General features: G+C 33.8%; 3 protein-coding genes across 12 annotated transcripts in view; 2 read left to right on the plus strand and 1 right to left on the minus strand.

The window, feature by feature from the left end:
• The first annotated feature begins 300 nt into the window (after window positions 1-300).
• LOC128866979 (probable E3 ubiquitin-protein ligase RNF144A) lies at window positions 301-7618 on the plus strand. Of its 4 annotated transcripts, none has more exons than XR_008454975.1 (6): window positions 301-460; window positions 572-804; window positions 938-1141; window positions 1294-1544; window positions 4024-4498; window positions 6333-7618. XR_008454975.1 is itself a non-coding variant. In XM_054108061.1 (5 exons), the coding sequence occupies exons 1-5, from the start codon at window positions 301-303 to the stop codon at window positions 4028-4030; spliced, it is 855 nt and encodes a 284-aa protein (XP_053964036.1). In that variant the 3' UTR covers window positions 4031-7618. The 4 variants fall into 4 exon arrangements, 1 of the variants encoding a protein (XP_053964036.1); XR_008454976.1 differs by having other exon boundaries at window positions 4024-4491; XR_008454977.1 differs by having other exon boundaries at window positions 4024-4456.
• An 8533-nt stretch (window positions 7619-16151) lies between these two features.
• Window positions 16152-17455, plus strand: LOC128866051 (CDK-activating kinase assembly factor MAT1). Its single transcript, XM_054106530.1, has one exon. It carries the CDS (start codon window positions 16277-16279, stop codon window positions 17225-17227), a length of 951 nt encoding a protein of 316 aa, XP_053962505.1. The 5' UTR covers window positions 16152-16276; the 3' UTR covers window positions 17228-17455.
• Window positions 17456-20763: 3308 nt separating this feature from the next.
• The window catches only part of LOC128866718 (ubiquitin-conjugating enzyme E2 W), an 83543-nt gene continuing 78886 nt past the window's right edge, over window positions 20764-25420 (minus strand). For all 7 annotated transcript variants that reach the window (XM_054107657.1, XM_054107656.1, XM_054107659.1 and 4 more), the window contains one exon: window positions 20764-22794. In XM_054107657.1, coding sequence (XP_053963632.1) covers window positions 22781-22794 — 14 coding nt within the window. In that variant the 3' untranslated portion in view covers window positions 20764-22780. The remainder of the gene's footprint in view (window positions 22795-25420) is intronic.

Raw genomic sequence — 25420 nt, forward strand, 5'->3', positions numbered from 1 at the left:
CAACTGTATCCTTTGCAGTGCTGCAATTAGTATATTAGTTTATTTGCGCCCACAGATTTTGTTTTTGTTCTTATTGCTTTTATTTCCATAGAAACATAAAACTTCTAAAATTTTAATGGCCAGCACTGAGCCATAATTGCAGACGCCACTTTGAAATTCAATTTCGCCTATTGTTGTTATTTTTGTTATTGTTGCTAGTTTTATGACAATACTATATTAATTTGCCAAAACTTTGAAAGCTCACTCTACTACCCACTGGTTTACTCACTTACATACTTTTCCATTCTTTCTTTGCAGTGCATGAAGGCTTATGTGGACTTTGAAATAACTGAAGGCGCCTACGAGATCTCGTGTCCGGATGCCCAATGTCCGGCGCAAGGCATTATGACACTACCCGAAATCGCGAATCTTACGACGACTAATTTGATGAAGAAGCACCATCGATATCGACTCAATAAAGGTAAGTTGTACTTCGGCTTGTTGGCTTGCCTTCCTCCATATGCCTCAAAGCAAAGGTACTAACAATAAAGATAAAAAATTCATCTTTTTCTCCTATCTCGCCATTTGCCAGAAATCGAAATGGATAAGACGCGCACCTGGTGCCCGCGTGCCGGCTGCGAAACCGTTTGCCTTGTCGGCACCGGTCCACATTCCGATGCCACACCATCCACCTCAACTGGTAGTGGTGGTGGCGGCGGCATCCCCACAGCAGCTTTCACTGACAGCCATGGCACACAACAGAATCTTTGCGCCGTTCAGTGCCCATCGTGTAAGGATGAATTTTGCTCGGCCTGCAAGAAAGCGGTAAGTGCATGCTCTCCGCACAGCTACTATCTGCTTCACAATGCTTAGCTAATGTCCTTTTGTTCATTTGTAATTCGTAATTTGTTATTTTTACCTTTTACTATTTACCATTTCATTGATGCGGCACGTACAGTGGCATCCCAATATGACTTGTGAGGAGAATAGTCGTCGGTTGGTGGCGGACGGTCAGGATGACATTGGTATACCCTTCGACAACGACCTCATCAAGTGTTGTCCCATGTGTGCTGTGCCCATTGAAAAGGATGAGGGCTGTGCGCAGATGATGTGTAAACGTTGCAAGCACGTCTTCTGCTGGTATTGTCTGGCTAGTTTGGATGTGAGTACCTGCAATAGAATTTAAATATTGATAAGGGCACTTTTAGAAAGAGTGCATAAATTTTTCAAATGGCCCAAGTTGATAGTGCAAATAAGCATTATTAGTTGCTTGTAGTTGTGGAACTATGTATTTAATTTTTTTCTACTTTGCAGGACGACTTTCTCTTGCGTCACTACGACCGTGGGCCATGCAAGAACAAACTTGGACATTCCCGTGCGTCTGTGGTGTGGCATAGAGCGCAAGTTATTGGCATTTTTGCCGGTTTCGGTATATTGTTGTTGGTAGCGTCACCGCTACTCCTTTTGGCAGCACCCTGTATTATATGTTGTAAATGTCGTAGTTGCAGTGGTGCTAGAATTGATGAAGGCGATGCCGAGCTGGACGAGGCGACAGCGTTACAAAGGTAAGGATAGTCGCAGAAATGTATTTGAAACAAGGGATCACAGTTGGGTGAGGCTTTGTTAATGAAGTGGCCATTGTTCAGGTGCAGCAGATGAAAAAGAATAAGAGCAATGAATAATTTGATATAATATAATATTAAAAAATAAGAATTAAATTTAATTATTTGAATATATTGTATATAAACTACTCGGTGCTCCATCTATACTTGTTAGATGAGAATTTTTAGTAACTTTAATCGTGTTTAATAACGCAAAAATTTGTAAAAATTATTCCTATTTTTTCCAAGTAGGCGTTTTTAACACCAAAAAATTATACTTCGCTCAAAAATTGAGGGTGCAAAGTGACAGTTCGATGCAAGAGATAAGCTGAATTTTGTCCTGGAGAAATTTAAGTCAGTTAGAATTATCCATCGTGAAAATATATGATCTGAGAACATATTATTGAACTTTTTGTAAGCAAGCGAAATAATTTTTTATGGAATCTGGTATTTTGTACCCTTTTGCCCCGATGAAATGGAAAATTTATCAGCAGAAACATATGTATCAGGTGTTTCTTAAGAACTTGAGAACTTAAAATTAACTTTTTTTGATATAATCTGGTAGATAATTTAATGTACGAGTATTTATTTTTTGAATATGATATCCGGCATATGTTCGCCGCTTACATTCGATCGATCCAATTTTTGACTACTTTTTCTAATAAATCTGAATAATAAATCTAAAAGGGCCCAATCAGCAAATATTGGTCATTTGGCTTCAATTCTTGCATACGCTATATTTTATAGGCACATAAGCCCAGACCACGGTAGTTAGTCGAATGGATTAGTGTGTGGGTTCGAATCCTCGAACCTACCAAACTGATAGAAAATGATCCTCATAAAGAATATCTGCCGTTCGGAGTCAGCTTAAAACTGTAGGTCCCTCCGTTTGTGGAAGAGCTTCTTCTTCTTCAACAGGTCACCAATTTAATATATATACCTACATATATATATCGTCTTCCTCAATACTTCACTCTATAAACTTCGCGAACAGATAGATCTATTTTTTACAAAGTAAATTTGCGCAATTTGGATGGGTTGTTTTGGCGTTAAACGATTCATGATCCCTTGCCAAACCTTACTGAACAAAATGTCTACACAGTTTGCCACTCTCAGCAGTAAAATCATAGTTATCGCTATCGATAGTTATCATGCAGCTAAAAAACACAACTTTTTCAACAAACTCAACTTCGGTCGGTTTTTGGAATTGATATTGGTGGCTGGTAATGGCTAATTTTATTATCGCTCGCTAACGCATGGCGAATCGAAAGCGGATAATATCACTGCTTGGCATTTAGCTGAGGAATTAATAAAATCTATTTTTTCGAAAAGTCCGGGATGTATAGAAAAGTAATTTCTTAGTCTTCCCAAGTCAGTTATTAAAATTTTTTCTTAAACCATTTCGACAACAGCTTTTTCATACCCAAATGTTCGTACAAAACAGTGAACGCACTGTCTTTTGATGCTCTGATGGAGCAGAGTCCGGATAATGTTTATCAAGCCATTGCTTTGCTTCAACGGAATTTTTTTTCATAAGAAACAATGATAAATCAACACACGAAAGTGCTTTGAATTCATTGCTTTTAAAAATAGCAAAAGTAGCGTCACTTAAAGCACTGTAACTTGCTAAATAAGACACCGAATGTCTTGAAACTTTGACAGTATACCTTGGGAGGTTAGCACTATTAAATAACAAAATCGATATGCTATTAGAGGCGCCATCTAGAGGTCAGGCCCGGGACTATTGACCGATGTGTTATACTATTACTTATTGGTTAGGGAACAGTGCAAGCCGGCCAGAAAGGGAAGCTCGTTGTTTGTCCAACTTCTCACCCTCCAGCCATCTAGCGCCCCTGTTCAATAACTGTCATCTGATTTAGATTGTACGAGCATTCCATGCATGGCGGATGCATAGTTTAGCTTTGAGGTTGAGCTGCGTTCAGCGTCAGAGGATTTTGCCTCCATTTCGGCAGCTTTAATCGCTACTTCCATTGAATAACTCATAATAGGGGGCATTAATCGCAATAGCGAAGCAAATCCGGCCCCGTCTACATTCCGCGAGCTGGAAAGACTCATTGTTTGGGGTGATGAACATACCTACCTTGTCTAAGAAAAAATAATTTTTCCCAAAAACCGACTCGCTAAGTGGAAATGGGGTCAAGATATTAATTTTTATTTAATCACCTATGTACTAGGGATGTAAATTTTTTCGATTTTTAAAATTCCGGAATTTTCGGGATCTCGCTCTTTCAATCCAAGGATCTAGAGATTAGATATTTATTATATTGCATCAATATTATATATTAAAATTTATTTTCTTTTTCGACTGATACAAAAGTAGTCGATCACTTTTTTCTATTCTCTCGATTTACCTTTTTTTGTTTTTTTTTTTTGTTCGTTGTTTTTGTTTTAATTATTAATATCTCTTTTTCTATCTTTTCAGTCTTTAGAAGGAGCCAAAGAACCGTAAATAGGAATTTGGACAAAAAATTGAACCACTTTTAAAGGAAAACGAACAAATAAAATACAGTCAAATTTGAAAAACATAAAGTAAAAAAATTACTTTTACCAATTTATTTGACTATGAAAATATAATCTGGAAAATATTAATACCATATGTACGAGTATATATAAATGTATTTATTAATAACCAATGAAATGCAAAAAAATACGCAAAGAAACAATAACCGGCTTTAAAATGTTATTTGTTTAGAAATCATAATGAATTGCAAATTGCAAACCGAAATCCAGGCCAAACCACGCAAGAAAAATAAGAATATTAAAATGCTATGTTACACAAAATGCTGCAGTGGAAAACAATGTTATGAAAGAAATGTCAAAAGAAAAACAAAATGATCTATACAAATTGCTGTCATGTATGTATGTGCGAAGTTAGATGCATAGCTAACGGGTATATAGTATGTATAAATATATACACTTGTACATGAGTGTAAATTTGTATGCATGTATGTATATATGTATGTAATTCAAATACCTGATTAAAAGAAAAAAATGTAATATGAGTGCACTTGGTACTATGATAAATGTGTACTTTATATAAGTATGTGTTATATAATATATGTACATTAGAGTGCATCACTCTTGGTACAAAAAAACATCGATACTGCTTGCTTTTCCAATGGAATTATGAAATTAATTACATTTCAAGACTTCAGCCAAAACATGTCGGAAAAATACTGAGCCTTACATGGGCTCGAGCAATTTGAAAGTGTAGTCGTGTATGTATATAGTGAAATAATTATTGCAAGGCCTGTTCACAGTATCCAAGTTGTTCAATATATTAAGGTTAACATTTTTGGTTAAAAAACTTGTCTTATTTGTTCAAAACACAAATGTGTGTATGTACAATGCACGATATCTGTATAATAGATACACCCCTTTTCTAAGAGTTTTACTCTTAGTTGCTAAAATTGTGTGGTGTGAGATAATCGGATGGTTGCCAAAAAATTTTAATGGAATTCACTTGGAAGTAAATTGCAGAACATGTCAAATATTACGTCTTTCTTTTTTCATTTCCGTAATTGTTGATTTAGCTACTCTAAATATTTTTTTTAAAGATGAAATACAAACGCCTTTTTCGATTTTTTTAATAATTTCAGATTTTGTTCTTTAACGAAATGAATTTCTTTGAAGATGTAATGGCACAATCAATTTATTAGCATTAAAAAGCTTTTATAAACGTTTCCACCCCTAAACGACACTAGACAAAAAAGAAAAAATCGAACGCTAAGTCAAATAACATCAGCTTTTCTAGTAATCAACATCCTAATTAAAATTTAAGGGAATCCCCTGAGTTACTTTCAAAATTATGTTCACTATTTAGAAATTTTCTATTGTTCACTATTTAGAGTACTCCTTGTAAAAATTTCAGTCTTCACTATATCCAAAACCGATTACATTTCCAAAAATCTCATTATTTTTGTTCCACCGATAATATTTTTAAACATTTTTATGCAGACTTGTTAAGCATAAACTCTTCTATCATCTGAGGTGATTTTTTGGAAAACTATTTTCTATAAACTAATTGTATTTATAAAAAAATATCGATTCGTCGGTTCGCAAATCGTAAAAAATATTTTGATGGAAGTTTGAATAGATTTTATAATTGCGAAACTTATTTTCATGATGCACCCTGATGTATATACACGTATGTGTGCATTTATATGTATATACATGTATATTGTATAAGTGCATATCGCTCGTTTGTTGGAAGAAAGTGAAGCGCTCAAAAGCTCAAAAATTCGAAAAAACGACTTCAAAGTTTTCAATTTCCTATGCCTCCCTAAGTACATATTTAAGAGGACATATTTTCATCTAATCAGATACCGCTAAACGGTAGATATGGACGTACATCTTCTTGCACATCATAAAAGCTGGCGGGTATTTCTGCATTTCTTTTTTTCTTCTTAGAAGTATATTATAAAAGAACTTTTGTCTTCCAACAAACAAGCGATTTATGTAAGTCTCAGTTTTGTCTCGTTAAAGTCAAATTTTTTCGTTTGCGCGCATGTTTGAGACTTTTGGATATCCGTTGTTCGAAGCCTATTTTTTATCATCATCGAAAGCATTGTTTTTGAGCTTGTTAAACTATACTCGCAAATTTTCTTAACAGTTTGAAAATTCTTAAAAATGTTCTGTTAAATGTTCTTAAATTTTATTTAATTTACGTTTGACTCAATGCTATAAATAAATTTAGTTCAGTTATTTTTTATTTTTTATACATTTTTTCAGCTTTGAAATTACAAAGCCTAATGAAGGGGAAGCGACCGCCGTAACCGTATGAGTTCGTGCGTGACTACCATTCGGAAGTGCGTTGGTTCGAACCTCCGTAGAAAAATACCAAAAAATTATGGAAAAATTTGTTGTAATAGCGGCCACCCCACGGCGGGCAATACCAAACCTGCGAGTGTACTTGCGTCATGAAATAGTTCCACATTAAAAACACCATCTACGGTTCAAAGGTGGCGTGAAACGACAGGTTTTTCCTTTTTTCTTTGTTTTATGTTTTCCACCTCAATCTCTCAACTTAATATCGAAGAGTGAAAAAATTAGTCTTGAATATTTTATAAAAACTTTCGGAATGCTTTAACCCTTTAACGGTTTCGCAAACTCTACAATGGAGCGTACCAAATGTAAAATATTTATTGAGGTTTGTTATTGAGCTGAATTCAAATCGGTGGTTGAAGTTGAAAAATTTAAGATGGCAGTTAGTTTTTTTTTTTTATTTGTTTGTCTAATTTTAGCCAACGAATGTCAGAATCGGACTCGGATTTCAAATTTGTTAATTGTGAGCATACATTAGAATTCAGCGTCTTTGAAGACTCTTAAGTGTACATGGATACATTTTTAACTGAAAATATTGAATTAAAAAAAAACTACTACCGTTTTGTAACAGGCCTTCTCAGGTTGTTAATTTTAATAGAAATTCGTAATAAGGATTTTTAAAAACGAAGTCATTACGAGTATCAAATGGAACTTGTTTTTGAAACTGTGTCATTTTCTTGAGGTGTGTAAAAAAACTGACCATTAAACAAATTATAAACAAATAAAGTGAATTAATATTTTCGAGTTTCTTAAAGCTTATTAAAAAATGTTTATCCAGGCAGAAAGTAATGCGTACTTATTTGTTCAAGTTATGATAATTTTTCTAGGTCGGAGACCGTTAAAGAGTTAAAGCTGCTTCACTGGCACTCAGTAAATCACTTAACTCGATTTATTGTGGGAGCTTGCTATTGATTGTATGTACATACATACATACATACATGCATGAACATAGCACACATATTCCTCAAAGGAGAGACAACCAACAAAAGAAAAATTTCAACAAAGAAGAACAGAAGTACTATTCTGCTCTATAGCGGATTTGAATAATATGAAGAGTAAAACTGCAAAAAATTGATTTTGGAAAATTTTTAGTTGTGTCATTCTGGAGGATTTAATATTTGATAATCAATTTGAAAGAGAAAGAATTGGATATTTTGAAAAATTGATTTTATGTCTACTGGTGACGTACTGAATTATTGTAGGAAACAAGAAAAAAATATACGTAAATAGCTAACGGCAGATTTTTATATGAAGTATGCTGCGCGCTTAACATTCATTTTATGTTATTTTTTTGCTTACTTTTTTTTAGTTTCTTTTTTTTTATTATTATTATTATTTTTTTTTTTGTTTCTTTTTCTTTCTCCCCGTTTTTTATTGTTTTGTTTGAGGAAAATATAGCGCTCCATTTGCCAAATGAGTTCGGTTCAGCATTTTGTTTTTCAAATTGCAATTAAAATACACTACGTTCGATAACTATAGTACTAGGGCTTATTGATAAGTTTTACCAATTTATTTGTTTCTTATTTAATTTCAATAATTTTTTTGTGAAAATATAGGTACAAGTCCAAGTTTCAAGTTTGTGGTGCAAGTTAAAAAAACAAAATCGAAAAATATTTATAAAAATTTCATACTTTTTAATCAAAATTTTTGGAAAAATTTCGAGTATAAAATTTTATAGGCGATTCCGTTTTAGTATAATGAAGTAAAAATTTTAAATACAATTTAGAATTTTTTGTTTTGCTGGTTTCTCCATATAACGAATAATCCACATTTTGTTTTTTGTATGGAAGAAAACACCCTGTAAGCAAAAGAAATTGTGAAAAATCAAAGCGATATTTGAGCTACTTAAAACTCACACTGTTTATACCCAAATTAAATGGTTTATGAAACTGCATACACCAATTTTTTTTTTTATTCTGATTGTGTGAAAATTTTATGAAAATTTTTGGAATTTTTTTTTTTATTAATTTGCGCAAGGCTTGAAACTTTGGATTTATATGATTTTTTTAGTAGAATAAACTATATTTTAATAAAAAAACTAACAACATTAAACGAGAAACAAATAAATCGTCAGAAATTGTTAAAAAGTCCTAGTGATATGGTTATTTATGCAGTGCTAGAAATATGAAATTGAATTTTAGCCGAACATTTTTAAGTTTGAGTAATCAAAACATATATTGCATTCTACCACACACCCACCCTATTATCAGAAAGTACCGGGAATGTTTGAGTAAAACAAAACAGAGTTAAATTTCAGGCAAATTTATTTTATCTCCTTTAAAATATGACCCGTCTGAAGCAATACACATGTGCCAACGTTTAACCCAGTTCTCCATGCACCTCTGGTAGGCCGACGATGGGATGATCTTCAGCTCCTTGGTCGCATTCACTTTGATCTTCTCTATCGACTGAAATCTCCTTTCACGAAGTGGTAACTTTAACTTGGGAAACAAAAAGTCGCACGGGGCCATATCAGGTGAATACGGCGCTTGCACGATGGTATTTACTTAGTGTTTGGTCAAATAATGCAGCATAATTTGGGCTCGGTGCGATGGCGCGTTATCATCATGCAAAATCCAAGAATTGTTTGCCCACATTTACGCCCGTTTGCGATGTACAGCGTCTCTCAAACGCTTCAAAACGGATAAATAATATTCTTTATTGACTGTCTGGCCCGATGGAAGGTACTTATGATGCACTACGCCTTGACAATCGAAGACAACAGTCAACATCACCTTCCCGGTACTTTTTGATCTTAGGGTATATTTATATGTATGTATGGCTCATTAGGAGCGAGTATGACTGCGGAAACATCTGGCAAATAAGCATAAATCGAATTAAATCGAAATAATTCAAGGCCTTAAATAAGTCAGCCTATATTTGTTACAGTAATTGAGACGAAAATGTGAATTTTCAAATTAATATTAAATATTACTATTGCGACGGTCGATGTGGAAAGAAATTCGAGTAAGATGACTACAAATATGCATACTTTTTGAAAGTTGAATATGTGAAAACAACCTTAATCGACTTAGTACTTTTTATTAGTGAAGAACCTAATTGCTTTATTTTAGTATATTCTTTTTATTTTTACAGCGTTTTCACAGCTCCAGAAATATATTAATAAATTTTGCATGAAATTTTCCTCTTTTTTTTACGAAAGAAAAAGCCTTGTTGATCTAAAATCACTTAAGTCAAATAAGTTGTTTTATCAAACGCTTAAAAATATTTAGAGTTATTTGTGAATACCACAGCGCATACACTGCTTGAATCATAGTTTTATATTGAATAAATTAAGTTGTTACTCTTGTTGTTGCTGCTCTTACTATGGTAACCGTATAAGGATTTCTCAAGCAAATTGCTTTTTCACCTCAACGACAATTCTGAAGCGCAGCAGACTAAAAGGATAAGAAGCAATAAAGTAATACATAACTACTAAGTGCATATGTATGTGTATAGACTTGTATGTGTACGTGTGTATGGTATGCTGAGTATGCATTATGCGTTAACTAAATTGTGATATTTACAGTGATTCGATTTGTAATGGATATTTTTTTATTTTTTATTATTGTATTATTTCTTAGAAATCGATAACGCGAAAAAAACGATAATCATTTGCTTTGCGAATGAAACATGTTTAAAAATTTGTAAAATATGTATAAAATAAATTAGAAAAAAGAAAACATGCGAAAATCGTAGAAAGCCTAGTTATGTAGTAGAGGTGAGCTCAGAAAACCCTTAGTACAATGCAGCTTGAGAGAAATTTCGTTAAATATGGCCCTGCCAATGCGTAAACCATATTTTACGTCATACATACATACACCCGTGTGTGTGTCCGTGTATGCACAACATGCGAGTTGAAATCGCAATTGATTGTTCGTTTTGTTTGCTGAAAGCATTTGAATGTTACACAACTGTATAGAAAGCACCAATTTTTCTTGACTCTAAAAAATTGTTAGCTTTTAATTGTTAAATGAACTAAGAAGTATTTATATTAAATATGATTAAATATGTAAAAGATGATTAAATTTGAAAATAGTCTTTTTTTGTATAAGAAAAACAGAAACAGTTTTACTTAATATAAATCTTTTTTTAACTACTGTATATATATATATATATGTATATGTATATGTACATACATATGTACGTATAACTGTCTATAAAAAAAATCAAAAATTATATAACTCAAGTAATCACTTCTACTTCTCTAACTGTTAACTGCAAAGTATTACAAGTCTATGCTTAATAATCACAGAAACGCAATCTTTGTTTTATTCAGCTTTTGATTTTTTTTTTAAGCCACAAACTTTATTAGTGCATAATAGCATTAAATTGTAAAATAATATATATGTATATGTATATTCACGCAACTAAACGAGAAAATATAACTAAATTAAATTAGTAAATAAAAACGTTTTCACTTAAATTGAAAAAAAAGAAAAATTATTATACTTACTTACATACATATACTCTAGCATATTTAGACTAGCATTTAGTTTATTTGAACAAAATTGTAGCTAGCCACGCCCATATACAAGCATATTGTACACAATCTGTTATATACAAGACACTATTATTATTAGCACTAAATACCATTTCTAAATGTATTTGAATTGTATATGAAAAACGTATATATTTATATGTATTCGAGTATGTTTGCATGTAGTTATCTATTGCGTAATCAATTCGTATTGCATACCAATAAAATTAAAATGTACACTTAATTAAAAATATGTATGCGTGTATGTAAATGGTATAGTGCAGAAGTATTTACCTGATCGGTGTATACGTGTAGGTGTGCATATGATTAACTATGTATGTGTATGCCTGTTTGTCGTTTGAGTCGCCGTTTAAGTTTTTAGCATTCGACTCCGAAATAAAGTTTTGTGTGTAAGCAAATGCTTAATTTGTATTTGTGTTTTATAATCGACACATTTATATATACATATTATTAATAAAATTATATATACATACATTTAATTAATTATTAATGATCATTATTGTATGCGAAAATTTCAGCAACTATTAAAAACTAATGCCGATTGATTGTTGATTATTCAATTGATCGATCTTGATAACAGAAATACCTATTTAGAAACTGTAAATGTATTTAAAACAAATTAAATATACACATGTATAAATCTATATAATAATAAAATTGAAATTTAAAATAAAGAGAGTACACGAAAAATGTGAAAAACTGTGTTTGTTTGCATTTTTATTCGAGTAGGTCTTGGAGATAGCGGAAAAGCTAGCAAGAAAAGGCTCGACACTAGAAATAGCAGAGGCGGTGGCAGTCTCCACCCCACTGCACACATTAAAAGCATCCATTGCTTCACACTATCATGCCTTATCCGAAAGAAGATGGAAGCAACTAACTACATGTATTGCAACAAAAAACACATGGCCGTCATACAAAATCCAAAGGACGAATGATCTGTTAGGATGCTCCCGGCCAAACATCTCACGCTTCACTGCAACCCTTACAGGCCATTGGAAAGTAGGGGATCATGCAGCTAGACTCAATCTACCCTTCAATCCTATCTGCAGGAGCTGTCAAGCAGAAGGGCTAGGTAGGGCATGACTGCGATCCTTTGGTAAGCCTTTCCTGCAGCAAATTAATGAAATCTCAGACATCGAGATAAAGAATTTGCTGCTATACTTGGACCTCACTAAATGGATTTGACTTAGAAAAAAAAAAAAACTTATACGATGACGGTGGTAGTAAATCGGTGGTGCTCACTAATTAGTATTATTTCAGTGGAAATACTCAACAACAACAACGACTTGGAACGTCGTATGTATTTGCTTTGCAAACCGTAAATATCACATACAAAGTGGGCCAAAGTGAATCATCCGGTTATGCTTTTGAGTAACTGAAGGGTGATCAATTTAGAGGTATCGGATTTTAAATTAAAATGAAATAACGAAAATTCAAATTGATTAGGTAATATTTACTATGTTTTGTAGAACCATTAATGACATTTATTTTTTAAGGGGTTAGGGTCAGAAAAGGGGGCCAGAAAAAATGATGATTTTCAATAGTTTTGTTTGCTAATCAACTGCATCAATTTTACAAAAATAAAAACATAGCATTAATACATCATGCTTCGAATTGATTTTAGCAAAAATTTCAAAAAAAAATGTATAATTGTAAAAGTTATCGCTGTTTGTGTGGAGCCCGTTTCTCCAGAAGTCTCTTGCGGTGATCATCACAAGGCCTTGGAGATTCATCTAAAATCAATCGGACTAGAGAAATTAGTTTTGTTAATAGATAATCTTGTGCCTGATAGAAGCTTTTTTTTTCAAAATTAAAAATATGGCAGCCTCAGATTTTCTAGAAAAAAACCGACAATTAATTGTTTAAAAAAAACGAAATTTTGAAAAAAAAATCCTTCGATCAAGCACAAGTTTTTTATGTTTTTTGGAAAGTAGTATAATATTTATTGAAATCTATCAAACGGCTTTTAAGTTACAGTGTTCGAACGCTCCGGAGCGCCCGAGCGCTCTTTATTAATTGTTGAATAACCCGACAAGTATTTGTCGGATTTCCTTCAAATTTTCACAGAATATTTTTAAGATATTATATTTTAAGAAAATACAAAAAAAAAAAAAGTTGTTGAAAATTCTGACTACCCCTAACCCCTTAAAGATAATCCCTTTCAAATGTTCCAATGTTACCAACTGCGCCGTAATTCGGCCATTCATAAACACCAATTTTGAATGACTCGCTGGAGAACTTCGGTCCAATTCGCGTGAATAACTTTAGTAATGTTGGCTTCCAATGCCTCAATCGAAGCTGGTTTATCCACAAAGCATTTAGACTTTACATACCCCACAAATAAAAGTCCAATGGTGTAATATTACACAATCTTGGTGACCAATCCATTGGTTCGAGAAGAGAGATAAATTTTTCACCGAAACGACAACGCACGACAGTCGACTCTACGTAACCTAAACGACTCGGATTAATATCCGGACAAAGACTGATGGGAAAACGTTTCTGCTACAACAACAACAACGACGCAGTAACGTCTTTGTTTCACGGGCTGTATAGTAAGTAGCGCCGTCTGGTTGGAACCAAATGTTGTGGGCTTCAATTTCTGGCACCAAAAAGTCATTTATCATGGCGCGATAGCAGTCGTCATCACTGTTACGTTGGCGCCAGCCTCGTCTTTGAAGAAATATGGGCCGATAATGCCTCCAGCGCATAGGCCGCACCAAACGATTATTTTTAATAGATGTAATGGCTGTTCTTGAATAGATTCGAGTTGCCCTTCAGCCCAAATGCAGCAATTTTGCTTATTGACGTAGCCATCAAGCCAAAAATGAGCCCCATCTTTGAACACCTTAAGTTAGCCTGAACGCGCGGTGAACACTTTTCACGGAGCGTCAATTTTCAATTTGTAATCGTTGTTGAGGCATAAGTCTTTCCATGATGAAATGTCAATGAATACTGAAAAAATTATGTATTTGGTTTGACACCTGATCTGACCACCCTTTATGAGTATGTAAAGCCGTGGAGGCTTAGGGCCCCTGATGGCGGAAGCAATATGTGGCCATAAACCGTATATGCCCTAAGGCCAGGCCCGACGAGAGGGAGGGAGATCGGGTACTTTTTCCCCCGGGTCCGGAGTTTTCAGAGGGGCCCGGACTCGAGGCTCACTATAACATAATACGCATTTTGATAAATAAAAAAAAAATTGAAGGGGCCCGCATCTCAAGTTTCCCCCGGGGCTCGAATACTCTCTCCACGGCCCTGCCTAAGGCCGTCTTTGACAAACGCAGTAAAAATAAACTTCGGCCCCAGGGTTATGCTCAATGCCAGCCCTGAAAAGAAGTGTTAGGAGCAGCTGTGCTGCATAGAACTGTTCCAGGGACGATAGACGAGAGGTCAGCTTCAGCACACTATACAGGGCTAGTGTATTGGGGGGGCAGCCTTTGGTCGGGGAAACCCCGAGTCATTCTGGTGCGTGGAACCGGCTGCCATGGGAATGAGTGGTTAGTGTCATGCGGCTTCACTGATAATATCTAGCGAAAAACATGCAAAACTTTTTAATTAACCTAATAGTTATATGCATATGGTGGAAAATTCAAATTACATGAACATGGGGCTGGTACTCGGTTGAGAGAATGCAGATTGTTGCGATGTCGCAATATTACTACTTCGCCTTCAATTGTCAGAAATAGGTGCTAAATTAACGTAATTGTAAAGGTTTGTTTACACTTTTTTGCTTACAACAGATTTTTTTTCTATTCCCTTGGTCATTTTTAAATTAAATTGTATTTTTGTTTTTTTTAAACATTGGACTAAGATAACTGTCTAGGCTATTAAAGATTACTTATTCAATTGGTCGAATGAGTTGGGGCTGGACTAACATTCGAAATTCGGAGAGAATGTAGGTTCGAATCTTCGTGAAACACCAAAATGAAGAAAAAGTTTTGAAAATGCTCCTCATAAAAAACCGTCTGCCGTTCGGAGCTGGCTTGAAAATCTGTAGGTCTCTCCATTTGTGAAACAACACCAAGACGCAGGAGGAGGAGCGGGGCCAAACACCCAAAAAGAATGTAATATAATATATTCAATTGGTAGTCAACTTTTTCCTAATACAAAGTTCGACTTTTTCGAGCTCAAAGTTGTAATTAATGGTGCCGTACCGTAGCCGTGGCCGTAACCATAGCGATCACCTGTTCTGTTCACACATGGCGTCACTGTGAACCAAAACCATAACCGTAGCCGTAAGTATCTATTGAATTTTGGTTTTCCCCCTAGCCGTAAGCAACTGTGAAATACTTTTGAATACATTTGTTTTGATATTTGCGATACAAATTTAAGTGGACTACGAAAATGTATTCACTTATCCGTAGCTTTTCCTTATTTTTAAGACAAAATGCAAATACTGTCATTAATTCTACTTCAATACCAGCAGTTTATGGTTACGGCAAGACTAATCGACAGTTATGGTTACGCGTATGGCTTTGGTTATGACTATGGCTATGGCGTTATGGCTACGGCACCACTAATTGCAGCCAATCCGTAATTAGAAAGCGAGATTTCCCATACAAAATTTCTTTCCCGAACTCCGAGTTTATAAAAGAATCCAGATTATAAATAACTTTTTGCTATACAACCCTGTGTTTTGTGTGTTATCAATAATTATTATTGTAAATGTAAAGAGAAACGTAAATTAAAAACTCAATAAAATGGTTGCAGGCAGAGAAAAGATAAGGCAAGAATAGGCATAATTCGAATATAATTTTTGGTAGATGTTATTAATTATTTATTAATGTTACAGAAAAAAGCCTGTGCCTATAGACGTTTGGCCTGTTGTTGCTTATTATAAAATGTAATATCAAATTTCGTATGCGTATTGATGCCACAATTGCCAGCAAATAGCGCAAGTAAATTAACTATTGTTCTATTTGACTTTTCTTCGAATCGTTACTAATAATTAAACAAACCAGAAAAAATAAAATATTCCACCAAACCAATTTTTATTAAGAAAAACCTTTCAAAAAGTCTTAACAGCAGATTATTAATTTTTCAGCTAGTAAAATGTGAACGGGTATATTAACTTTGTGGATTTATTGCTAATCACTGCATTTGTGAACGTACTTTAATGAATATCTTTTATTCTTTGCTATCGATAAATCTCGTCACAGGGTGATTTGCATGCGCACATATTTAACGTCACCAACAGCTGATTCGCTTTGTATTGCTTTCATTCTTCTTTACCTTTGCATTTGTTTTCTGCACAATCAAATTGGAAAAATACCGGCACATTGCAGGACAACAAAACACGATTACCGTGATTTTTGATATAGTTGCATAAAGATAAGCTCGTTGCAACATGGAGGATCAGGCTTGTCCGCGTTGCAAAACAACTAAATATCGGAACCCATCACTTAAATTGATGGTAAACGTTTGTGGCCATACACTCTGCGAGTCCTGCGTTGATCTGCTTTTTCTAAAAGGTTCAGGATCATGCCCAGAATGTCTGGTACCATTGCGTCGTAACAATTTCCGTGTTCAACTCTTCGAGGATCCCATGGTTGAGAAAGAGGTTGACATAAGAAAACGTGTGCTACGGGATTACAATAAAAAAGAAGACGATTTCGCAACACTACAAGAGTACAATGACTATTTGGAAGAAATTGAAACTATTATCTACAATCTCTGCAACAATATTGATATTATTGGCACAAACAAACGTATTGAAGCATTTCGCCGTGAGAATCGTGATATTATACAGCGTAACAAAACGCGTATGGGGCGCGAAGAATACGAATTGGAAGAGATGTTAGAGTTAGAGCGGGCACAAGAAGAAGCGCGTCGCCAGGAATTAGCCGAACTAGAGACAGAACATAAGAAGAAAAAAGCACGTGAGAAGGAAGCTCTCATTGACGAATTGATGAGCAGTGGGAAAGATGCGACAGAAATTGTAAATGAATTTGCTGAAAAAGTGGAAAAGTTGCGCGAAGAAGAAAAGAAGGTGCCACCACCCAAGCCTGCTTCGCAATTCTCGACGGGCATACAATTTGGACGTTCCAGCGATCAAATGTTCCTGCCATTGCCAAAGGCGGAAGAGGGGCCACTGTATGTGCACATTGCTCCGACACTATACATGGAAGGACCAGCTGCACCGCCCAGCAATGATATAGAGACCAAGGGCTTCATTGTACACGTACGGCCTGAGAATACCGCTGAGCGTGCCGGTGGCTATAAAGCGTATATGGCTTGTCAGCGAGCGTTGCAAGAGGCAATGATGGGTCTTTACCATGGAGCGCCTTCGGCTAATTGACAAGAAGCCGAAAACGGAGGTGTAAACGATATGAAGACGCTAAGCAGCAATTAGATTAATATTAATGATAGAAAAGCAAAGCTTAAATGTGTGTAAATGCTTGCTATAGATATTAAAGTAATTTATAATAGACTTACAAAACTCGCTACAATCCAATGTTTCCTTGAATACCTGCCGAGAAATATATAATTTAAATAAAAAAAAACTGTAAAATTAAACTGAATATAATATTTAATTTTTATTACCAAGAAATTGCTATTGAAAATTGGTTTAAAGAGCAGACAATTCAGCGCTTCTAATATGTTCACAATTCGCTCTCGATGGATATGGCTGATTCTCGTTTACGTATTTGCTTCAATCTATTCGTCGGAAAAGTGGTTCATAGGTTTGATTCTCTGGTACATATTTAAAATTGATATGTATGTATGTATATTGAAAGTATGTTTAAAACAGTAATTAAAAAGAAAATTGGATACAAAAATGATGCTTTTAGATACATAAAAAAGTATTTGTTCTAATAAACAAAAACTAAGAATCGCAATTCTCGAATGTCACTAAAATTTTTATTCCAAATAAAGCCGTTGTTATTGTAACAGCATAATAGATACATTTTTAGGAAGTGCTACTTAGGTGACAGTCCTTGAGCGAATAAAAATTCGGACTCTTTCCGTATGTTGTAAATAAATTCAGTTATCAAGAATGTTAACCTAATGAGGTATATTTGGCCCAGAACATTGTGTTATCGAATTTATTGGTTTAGGTTACGACTATCACTTTTATGTTCCCACAATAGTCGTGAAATTACCATTTCATAAGTGCAATTCAGTTCTAGAATCCCTTTCCAAAATTTTCTGACATTTCTTGGGAATAGTTTTATCTGAAGAATGGCTGTTGTTGTAGTCAGTCTTAATAAACCTTTACCCAAGGTCTTGGTGTTATCGTTGTGGTGTTGAATCACTTTTCTGTCACTGAACTGACTGTTTTTTATTCATCTCACACATGCGAGTTCTCCAGTATAAGTTCAACAGAGAGCGCAATCTCCTAAAATGTGTCCAAAGTGGTTCTGGTCTCAGATGAGAGATGTATATACATATATATATATATATACATATATAGACATGTGAAAAGGTGAGTGGTGTTGGTTCTGATCTTTCTGAATGCTAAGATATCTGAGGAACGCCATGTCAAGTGATCCAGGTATTTTGGAGATGGTCTTATATATTTCTGAAAATTGGTTTAATTATAGTCTTGAGTATATAGAAGTAAATTGAATATTAAAAAAATCTAATAATTTGAGATTTATTCAATGTTGAAAATTGGGGTATTTGGTTTTGCAAAGTCAAATATCTTTGGCTATTTTTAACATTTTTATACTATTATTTTTATTTTATACGATGAAACACGCTTAAAAACATTTTTGTAAAAAAAAATATTTAATTTTTTGTTAAAGTTTATATAACTAGGCAATTCCAAAGTATAGTCTAGCACTGATGCGTGAGATTATAGCGCCATCCATCCCAGGTTTGTGTTCACGATTTTGAATTCTACGGTTACTGGATTCACTGCCCAACATTTTGGATGGTGTTCAACGAGGTTACAAAAAAATGGTAAAAGCAAATAGACGACTTTTAGTTGAAAAAAATCTAAGCACTGGGAGTGAAATGATAGAAAAATGAGGTAAGGCAAAATGGAAATAGTACTGAATTATTTTTTTTTAAGGAGAACGGTTTAAATCGGTTAGGGGACTAGCTCTTTCATGCATCAGAAACTCATATGTCCCCACATAATTTTCAACTGTTGCTGTAATACTGAAGAAAACTAAACCATTTTTATAATTATATTTTTTAATTTGAATGCACTTAAAAAAACAGTAAAATATACTCATATTTTCTTTTGTGTTCTACAAGGTGGTGCAAAATTAATCACCCTACCGAAAGATTTATAATTTTTGCAAATAGAGTCGTACGTCTATCATATTTGACATTTGTGAATTATATAGACAGCTCCAGTATACAAAGAGACAATCAAGCAAGGTCAAGATGAAGATTTCCATCACTCAAAATCATATTTTTCTATATAATAAAAAAGTTATTGAAAAACAAAATTTAAATATTAATTTTGCACCCCTTTTACTTTAATGCTAAATTAGACCAAAATAAATATGAACAAACTTACAAAATCCTTTCTACTATCTTGGAATAGTTATAAACGTGTAAGAGTTGAAGGTTTTTTATACCAAAATTTCTCTGTTCAACAATTTCACGTACACAGATTAACAAAATCAAGGCGCATAACACAAATTGGAGCAGGATATCGGCAAAGCCTCTTACAAAGGATATGCGCGGTGGTATTTACTTGGTGTTTGGTCAAATAGTCTAGCACAATTTGCGTTCGGTGCGATGGTGCGTTATAATCATGAACATCTAAGAACTGTTTGCCCACATTTCCGTCCGTTTGTGACGTACAGCATCTCTCAAACGCTTCAAAACGCATAAATAGTGACAGATGTGTGGTTTACAGTCCTACCAACATAAGAAAAAATATGGACCGGTTCCTACGTGCGCGGTTCATTTAAATTAAACATTTCCGGTACTTTTTGATCATAGGGTATATACTCTTGACTGGTGCCCTCAGCAGAAAACAATTATCAAAAAACAACCATACTTTGTAGCCACTTGTGACTTGCACCGTATTGTACTAAAATTTAATGAACTATTTAACTACATACAAAAAGTTTTCTAAAGCATCTGATTAAAAAGTTTTAACTTTTTGTGAAAATTTACAGAATTTGATAATTTTCGCACAAAATTTAAAAGAACGCTTTACTTGGTTTTTGTTGTATAAGAAGTTAAACTTTAATACAAAAAAATTATAGACTCTAAATAAACCAAAACAAACTAGCCAAAACTGGTCAAAATGACATGCTCTTATTCGTTCCCACGGCAGTCGATTTTACGTAACCGGAACGACCCGAATTTATATCCGGACAAGGACTGTCACTTCAGCAGCATTGCGCTTAAATGTGTGGGGAACAAGAATGATACAATACACGATTGCGCCTTCGGAATTCGCCGTGTCGTAAGAGCCCATGAGTAAACAAGCAAAAGGAAGGGGAATTACTTGTTTTTGAAGAAGAAGAGTAGGCGAAACCAATGGAAACAACCAACGCACAAGAAATTATACGCACACACACATCCTTTCTTGCCAAGATGTCTTCCGCATAAAAACGCAAACAAACTGCACCTGGAGGACTTATATTAATGTATGCTTTCACAATTTAATACAAGGCCCTTCGTTTTCATTAGTTTGATTAGTTTAAATCTTACAAATCAGGTACTATGAATTCACTGAATTTGCACAAACATGTAATTTCTCCTTCTTGTGTTCGCTTGTCACAATGTTTATGCTGCAACAAAAGCAACAATAACGTACACCAATTTTATTGTCTATGCGTGTGCATATATGTACATATGTAAATCTTCGCAGGGATTAGTTTGCACTTCGTCTGAAATGTTAAGAAATCAAAAGACTGGGTATAATTTGTAATCATAAGTTTTGTTTTTATTGAATACTTGACAATGACACGCATTTACAAGTATTATTAAGATTGTTTCAAATATGTGTTACATTTTGCATTTTTAATTTACCTCAAACTTGACTTACACTTATATAAATCAACTTAACTACAATATATTAAACAAAAAAATAAACGTACACATTATGGACAAAACAAAATATTACAGCGTTATAATTAAGTGGGGGTAAGAAGTAAAATTACCATATAACGGCAATATACCGCAATCTACAAGTAAATACATACATATATTTATATTTTAAGATCATTTAAAGTGTACGTTAAAAAAATTGGCAATTACTAAATTTATAAGGAAATCGTAATTAATATTCTATGTATATGTATGTAAGTATGTATATACGCATATTTCATATGCAAATCATTTAGACACGGAAATCACAAGTGTACTGAAATGGCAACAGTACAGTGACAAGCTAATCTTAGTTTTATACGAATAATACAGAAGAATTGCACCAAGGTGTTAGGTCTAGAAGCTAAGATTACAAAACAAACAAAAAAAACATATGTACATTAGCCAAGGTACATATATTACAAATTTTGCGAAAATAATAATTATAATAAAAATAAAAATAAATGAGTAAAAAAAGTTCGGGCATACACATATTACTAAAGCGTACAGTACACAAAGCTATTGAGGAGGGTTGTTAGGAAAAAATTAAAATTTCAAAACAAATTTCCATTTCATGTTATAAATAGTGCATTGCAGTGAATTGTTTTCTTATTCTTTTCCTCTATCAAATGATGCGAGCAAACAGCAAACATTTCTTGCTAAAATTCATTTGTTTAACTGTTTTTAAATCAATCTGTGTTTGTAAAATAAGGTGGTGTTTTTGTTTTTTATTTCTTGTTTATTGCACTTTCAACAAACACAGAATGGAATGTTTCGCTGCGTCGTTTCCAAAGCGGTTTGCATCATTTTTAACAGTTTATTTTTCGATATTTTTACATGATTTGTTATAATGCCTGATTTCTATTTCTATTTTAATTTGTGTTTTTTTTTCGCATTTACAATAATTACTTTAATATATATATTTTTTTATGAAAAGCCAAAACATAAAAAATAAAGATTTATGCAAAACAAAAATCTTAAGCCACAGTTTACAGCGCCAAATTCATATTGGATAATGAAGAAAAAATATTTAAGAGCTTATTAAATTAAAACTAAATTTCCATGCAAATTTACCACTTATAATTTTCGTTTTGGATTTACAGGTTATGTACTAAAAATGTCTTTTCATTCAATGTAGTCTAAACATTCATACAATTATCGCATTTCAAGTATTCTATTTTAATATTCTCGAAAATTTAGTCACTTTTTCTAGTTTATGTCGTCGTATTCATGCTCGTATTTTTTATATTTTTTTGCAGAAAGGTTGTATGTATGTATGTATATATGTATAGGGTATGTGTCTAATGCAACCTTAAGTTCCAAAAGGTTACTTACGCTTTATTATATGTGTATATGTATGTATGTATGTATATGTATTTAGTTTTTGCATCTCTTGCTGTTATTGGCTTGTCAAGATAAAGTTATGTTATGTTATAATAACTAAAATATATATTTAAATTTAAAATACGGTATTTCTTTCTTTACGTTTACGTATACGCCTACGCACATTCACGTTCACAAAGTGCTTTCAGCTCAAACGTCTCACTTTGCCCAAGCGGCAATTTCCCAATTGGTGTTGTTTGTGGCTATTACTTTGTTTTGTTGATTTTTGTTTTTGTTTGTTTGCAATTTATAGCTGTTTAGTTAATATTTAATATGTATGATAAATTGCGGATGCGCGTTTACGTTTGAACTTTACGCGTCGACGTATTTTTTTCACAGACAATTTACTCTCAGTGTATATTTGCGTAATTTGTTGTTGTAATTCCATTCTAAGTACCAGCAATGAGTTTGTCAATGCAGCGAACAGCTTATATTTATACCGGTCGGCAGCGGCAAACGACTTCCACTAGACTGAATCATCTGTAAGAAAATTAGTAAGAGAAGGAGAAGTAAGTAAAATAGAAATCAGAAACTCAAAAAAAATTGGTTGTAAAAATAAATAGTTCTAAGCAAATTAATTTATTGACATTTTTGGCTGCAATATTAAGGTACAGTAAAAGCTCTCTGCCATGAAAAAGCTCCTCATAAAAAATATCTGCCGTTCGGAATCGGCTTGAAACTGTAGGTTCCTTCCATTTGTAGAACAATATCAAGACGCACGACACAAATAGGAGGAGGAGCTCGGCCAAACACCCAAAAAGGGTGCACGCGCCAATTATATATATCGCACTTGTTACGTTAAAGCGTAACAACTCAAAATCTGAACATTTTCAGTAGAGACGAAAAACTGTTTCCGTAAATATTAATAATATAGGTATTACAAGGGGAAAAATATATAATTGCACGAAAATATCATTAAAAACAATATAACGGTTGTTTCATTCTTATTTGTTTAGTAGTTGCGCTAAAATAACAAATTTTTGAGTTGTTACTCTTTTCCTTTTCATTTTGAGTTGTTACGCTTTAACGTAACAAGTGCGATATTATATTATATATAAAAAGCTTTTCTTAACTACCATTTGAAGTGTATAGATTCGATTATCCGTGTATGAAACAGCAAAAATGAAGAAAACGTTTTTTTCTAATAGCGGTCGCCCGACGGCAGGCAATGACAAAATATCTCATAAAAAATATCTGCCGTTCGGAGTCGGCTTAAAACTGTAGGTCCCTCCATTTGTGGAACAACATCAAAACGCACGCCACAAATAGGTGGAGGAGCTCGGCCAAACACCTAACAGAAGTGCACGTGCCAATTATTTATTTATTTTTAAAATGCTTTCAAAATTATTAAACAGTTAATTCTGTGAACCTCTTATTTGTTTCGCTTTACTAAAATTCAAACAAATTCTCACCAAACGCATCAATATCGAAACGCTGTTGATTATAAGTACAAGGTGCACGCGCTCCATTGCTTTTCTGTTTGTACACTGTAGCTGTCTAGTTCATAAGTGTTAAATATGAATGACGTACAAAAATTATAAATCTTACGATAGTGTGATTAATTTTGCGCAACGTTGTATATTATGGTAATAGATTTTTTCAACACGTCACTTTCCGCAGGAGTTTTCATTGAAGACTGGAAATTAACTTTCATTACGCCTATCCTTCAAAGCGGCAATAATAATAATAATGAAAGTTATAGGCCGATTTCCACACTATCTACAGTTTCGAAATTATTTGAGTATATAGTCAAAGGCAAAATATACTTTGCTGTTAAGTAACTTCTTTGTTATATCCAAATCAACATGGGACTATTCCGGGCAGATCTACATTAACGAATTTAGCTGTCTTTACGGAGGACTGTTTGGAAACATTTCAAAGAGGCTTCCAAATGGATGCGATCTATACAGATTTCTCTAAGACTTTTGATAGGGTATCTCACCCAATATTAATAGCTAAACTTGAGCGTTTCGGCTTTCACTCTCAATTTCTTAAGTGGTTAATTTCCTATCTCAATAATAGGCACTGTTCGACTTGATAATGTACCGCCTTATTCTTTTATTTCTTCGTCTGGTGTTCCCCAAGGTAGTGTCCTAGGCCCGTTTCTATTTGTCCTCTTCATTAACGATATTTCTTCCTGTTATACATTGTGTAATTTTCTTCTATACGCGGATGATCTACAAATCTATTATGAAATTAAATGTCCAAAAGATTCATCCATTCTCCAGTGTGAGTTGAATAAATTATATAGTTGGTGTGTGCGTAATCTTTTGTTCGTAAACATTAATAAATGTCACTATACTTCGTATTCGAAAGTTTTTTTTAAGTTGTTCCAACAGCTTACTACATCTCGAACTTGCTGCGAAAGTCAATTAGTGAATTAAAGGACCTGGGTGTTTATTGTCACTCCAAGCTCAACTTTACCACCCATATAAACTTTATTCTTTGTAAATAGTTCACAATGTTAGCCTTTTTTCGTCGAAATAGTTCTTCGTTTTCTGATCCCTATACTCTCAAACTGTTGTACTCGTCCTTAGTTCGGTCCAGACTAGAATACGCGGTATTCCTTTGGAGACCGTTTCATGCAGTCTATATTTATAGATTAGTATCTGTTCAGAGAGCTTTTGTGCGTTTTGCTTTGCGCTCGTTGATCCCATTCCGTCTTATCGGTATCCTTGCTTATTAATAAATCTAATGTCCTTAGAGTCTAGGCATGTTCTGTTATCGATGTGTTTTGTATCCGTATCTGCTCAATAAAATTAATTTTAATGTTCCCTCACGCAATTTCCGTTGTAATGAACTCTTTTTATGGGTATTGCTAAAACTGTTTATGGAATGAATCCTCCTTTTAGAAGGACGCTAGCTGAACTGAATGCATTTTCTTCTTCCTTAGTATTTGATTTCTCTTATTCTAAGTCTACTTTTAAGAAGTTACTTATCAGACTCTTGTCATAAGGTCTTAATTTGTATCTACCTATGTAATAGTCTGTAAGCCTCTTGTTTGTTGATTAAATGAATAAATAAAAAAAACAAATAGATCGTAACACAATCAATTTTTATTGTTGCTGGGCTAGCAAAATGATTAACGATAAAAATTGGAAGAATG

Source organism: Anastrepha ludens, chromosome 6, assembly GCF_028408465.1.
Source record: "Anastrepha ludens isolate Willacy chromosome 6, idAnaLude1.1, whole genome shotgun sequence".
Lineage (NCBI taxonomy): Eukaryota > Metazoa > Arthropoda > Insecta > Diptera > Tephritidae > Anastrepha > Anastrepha ludens.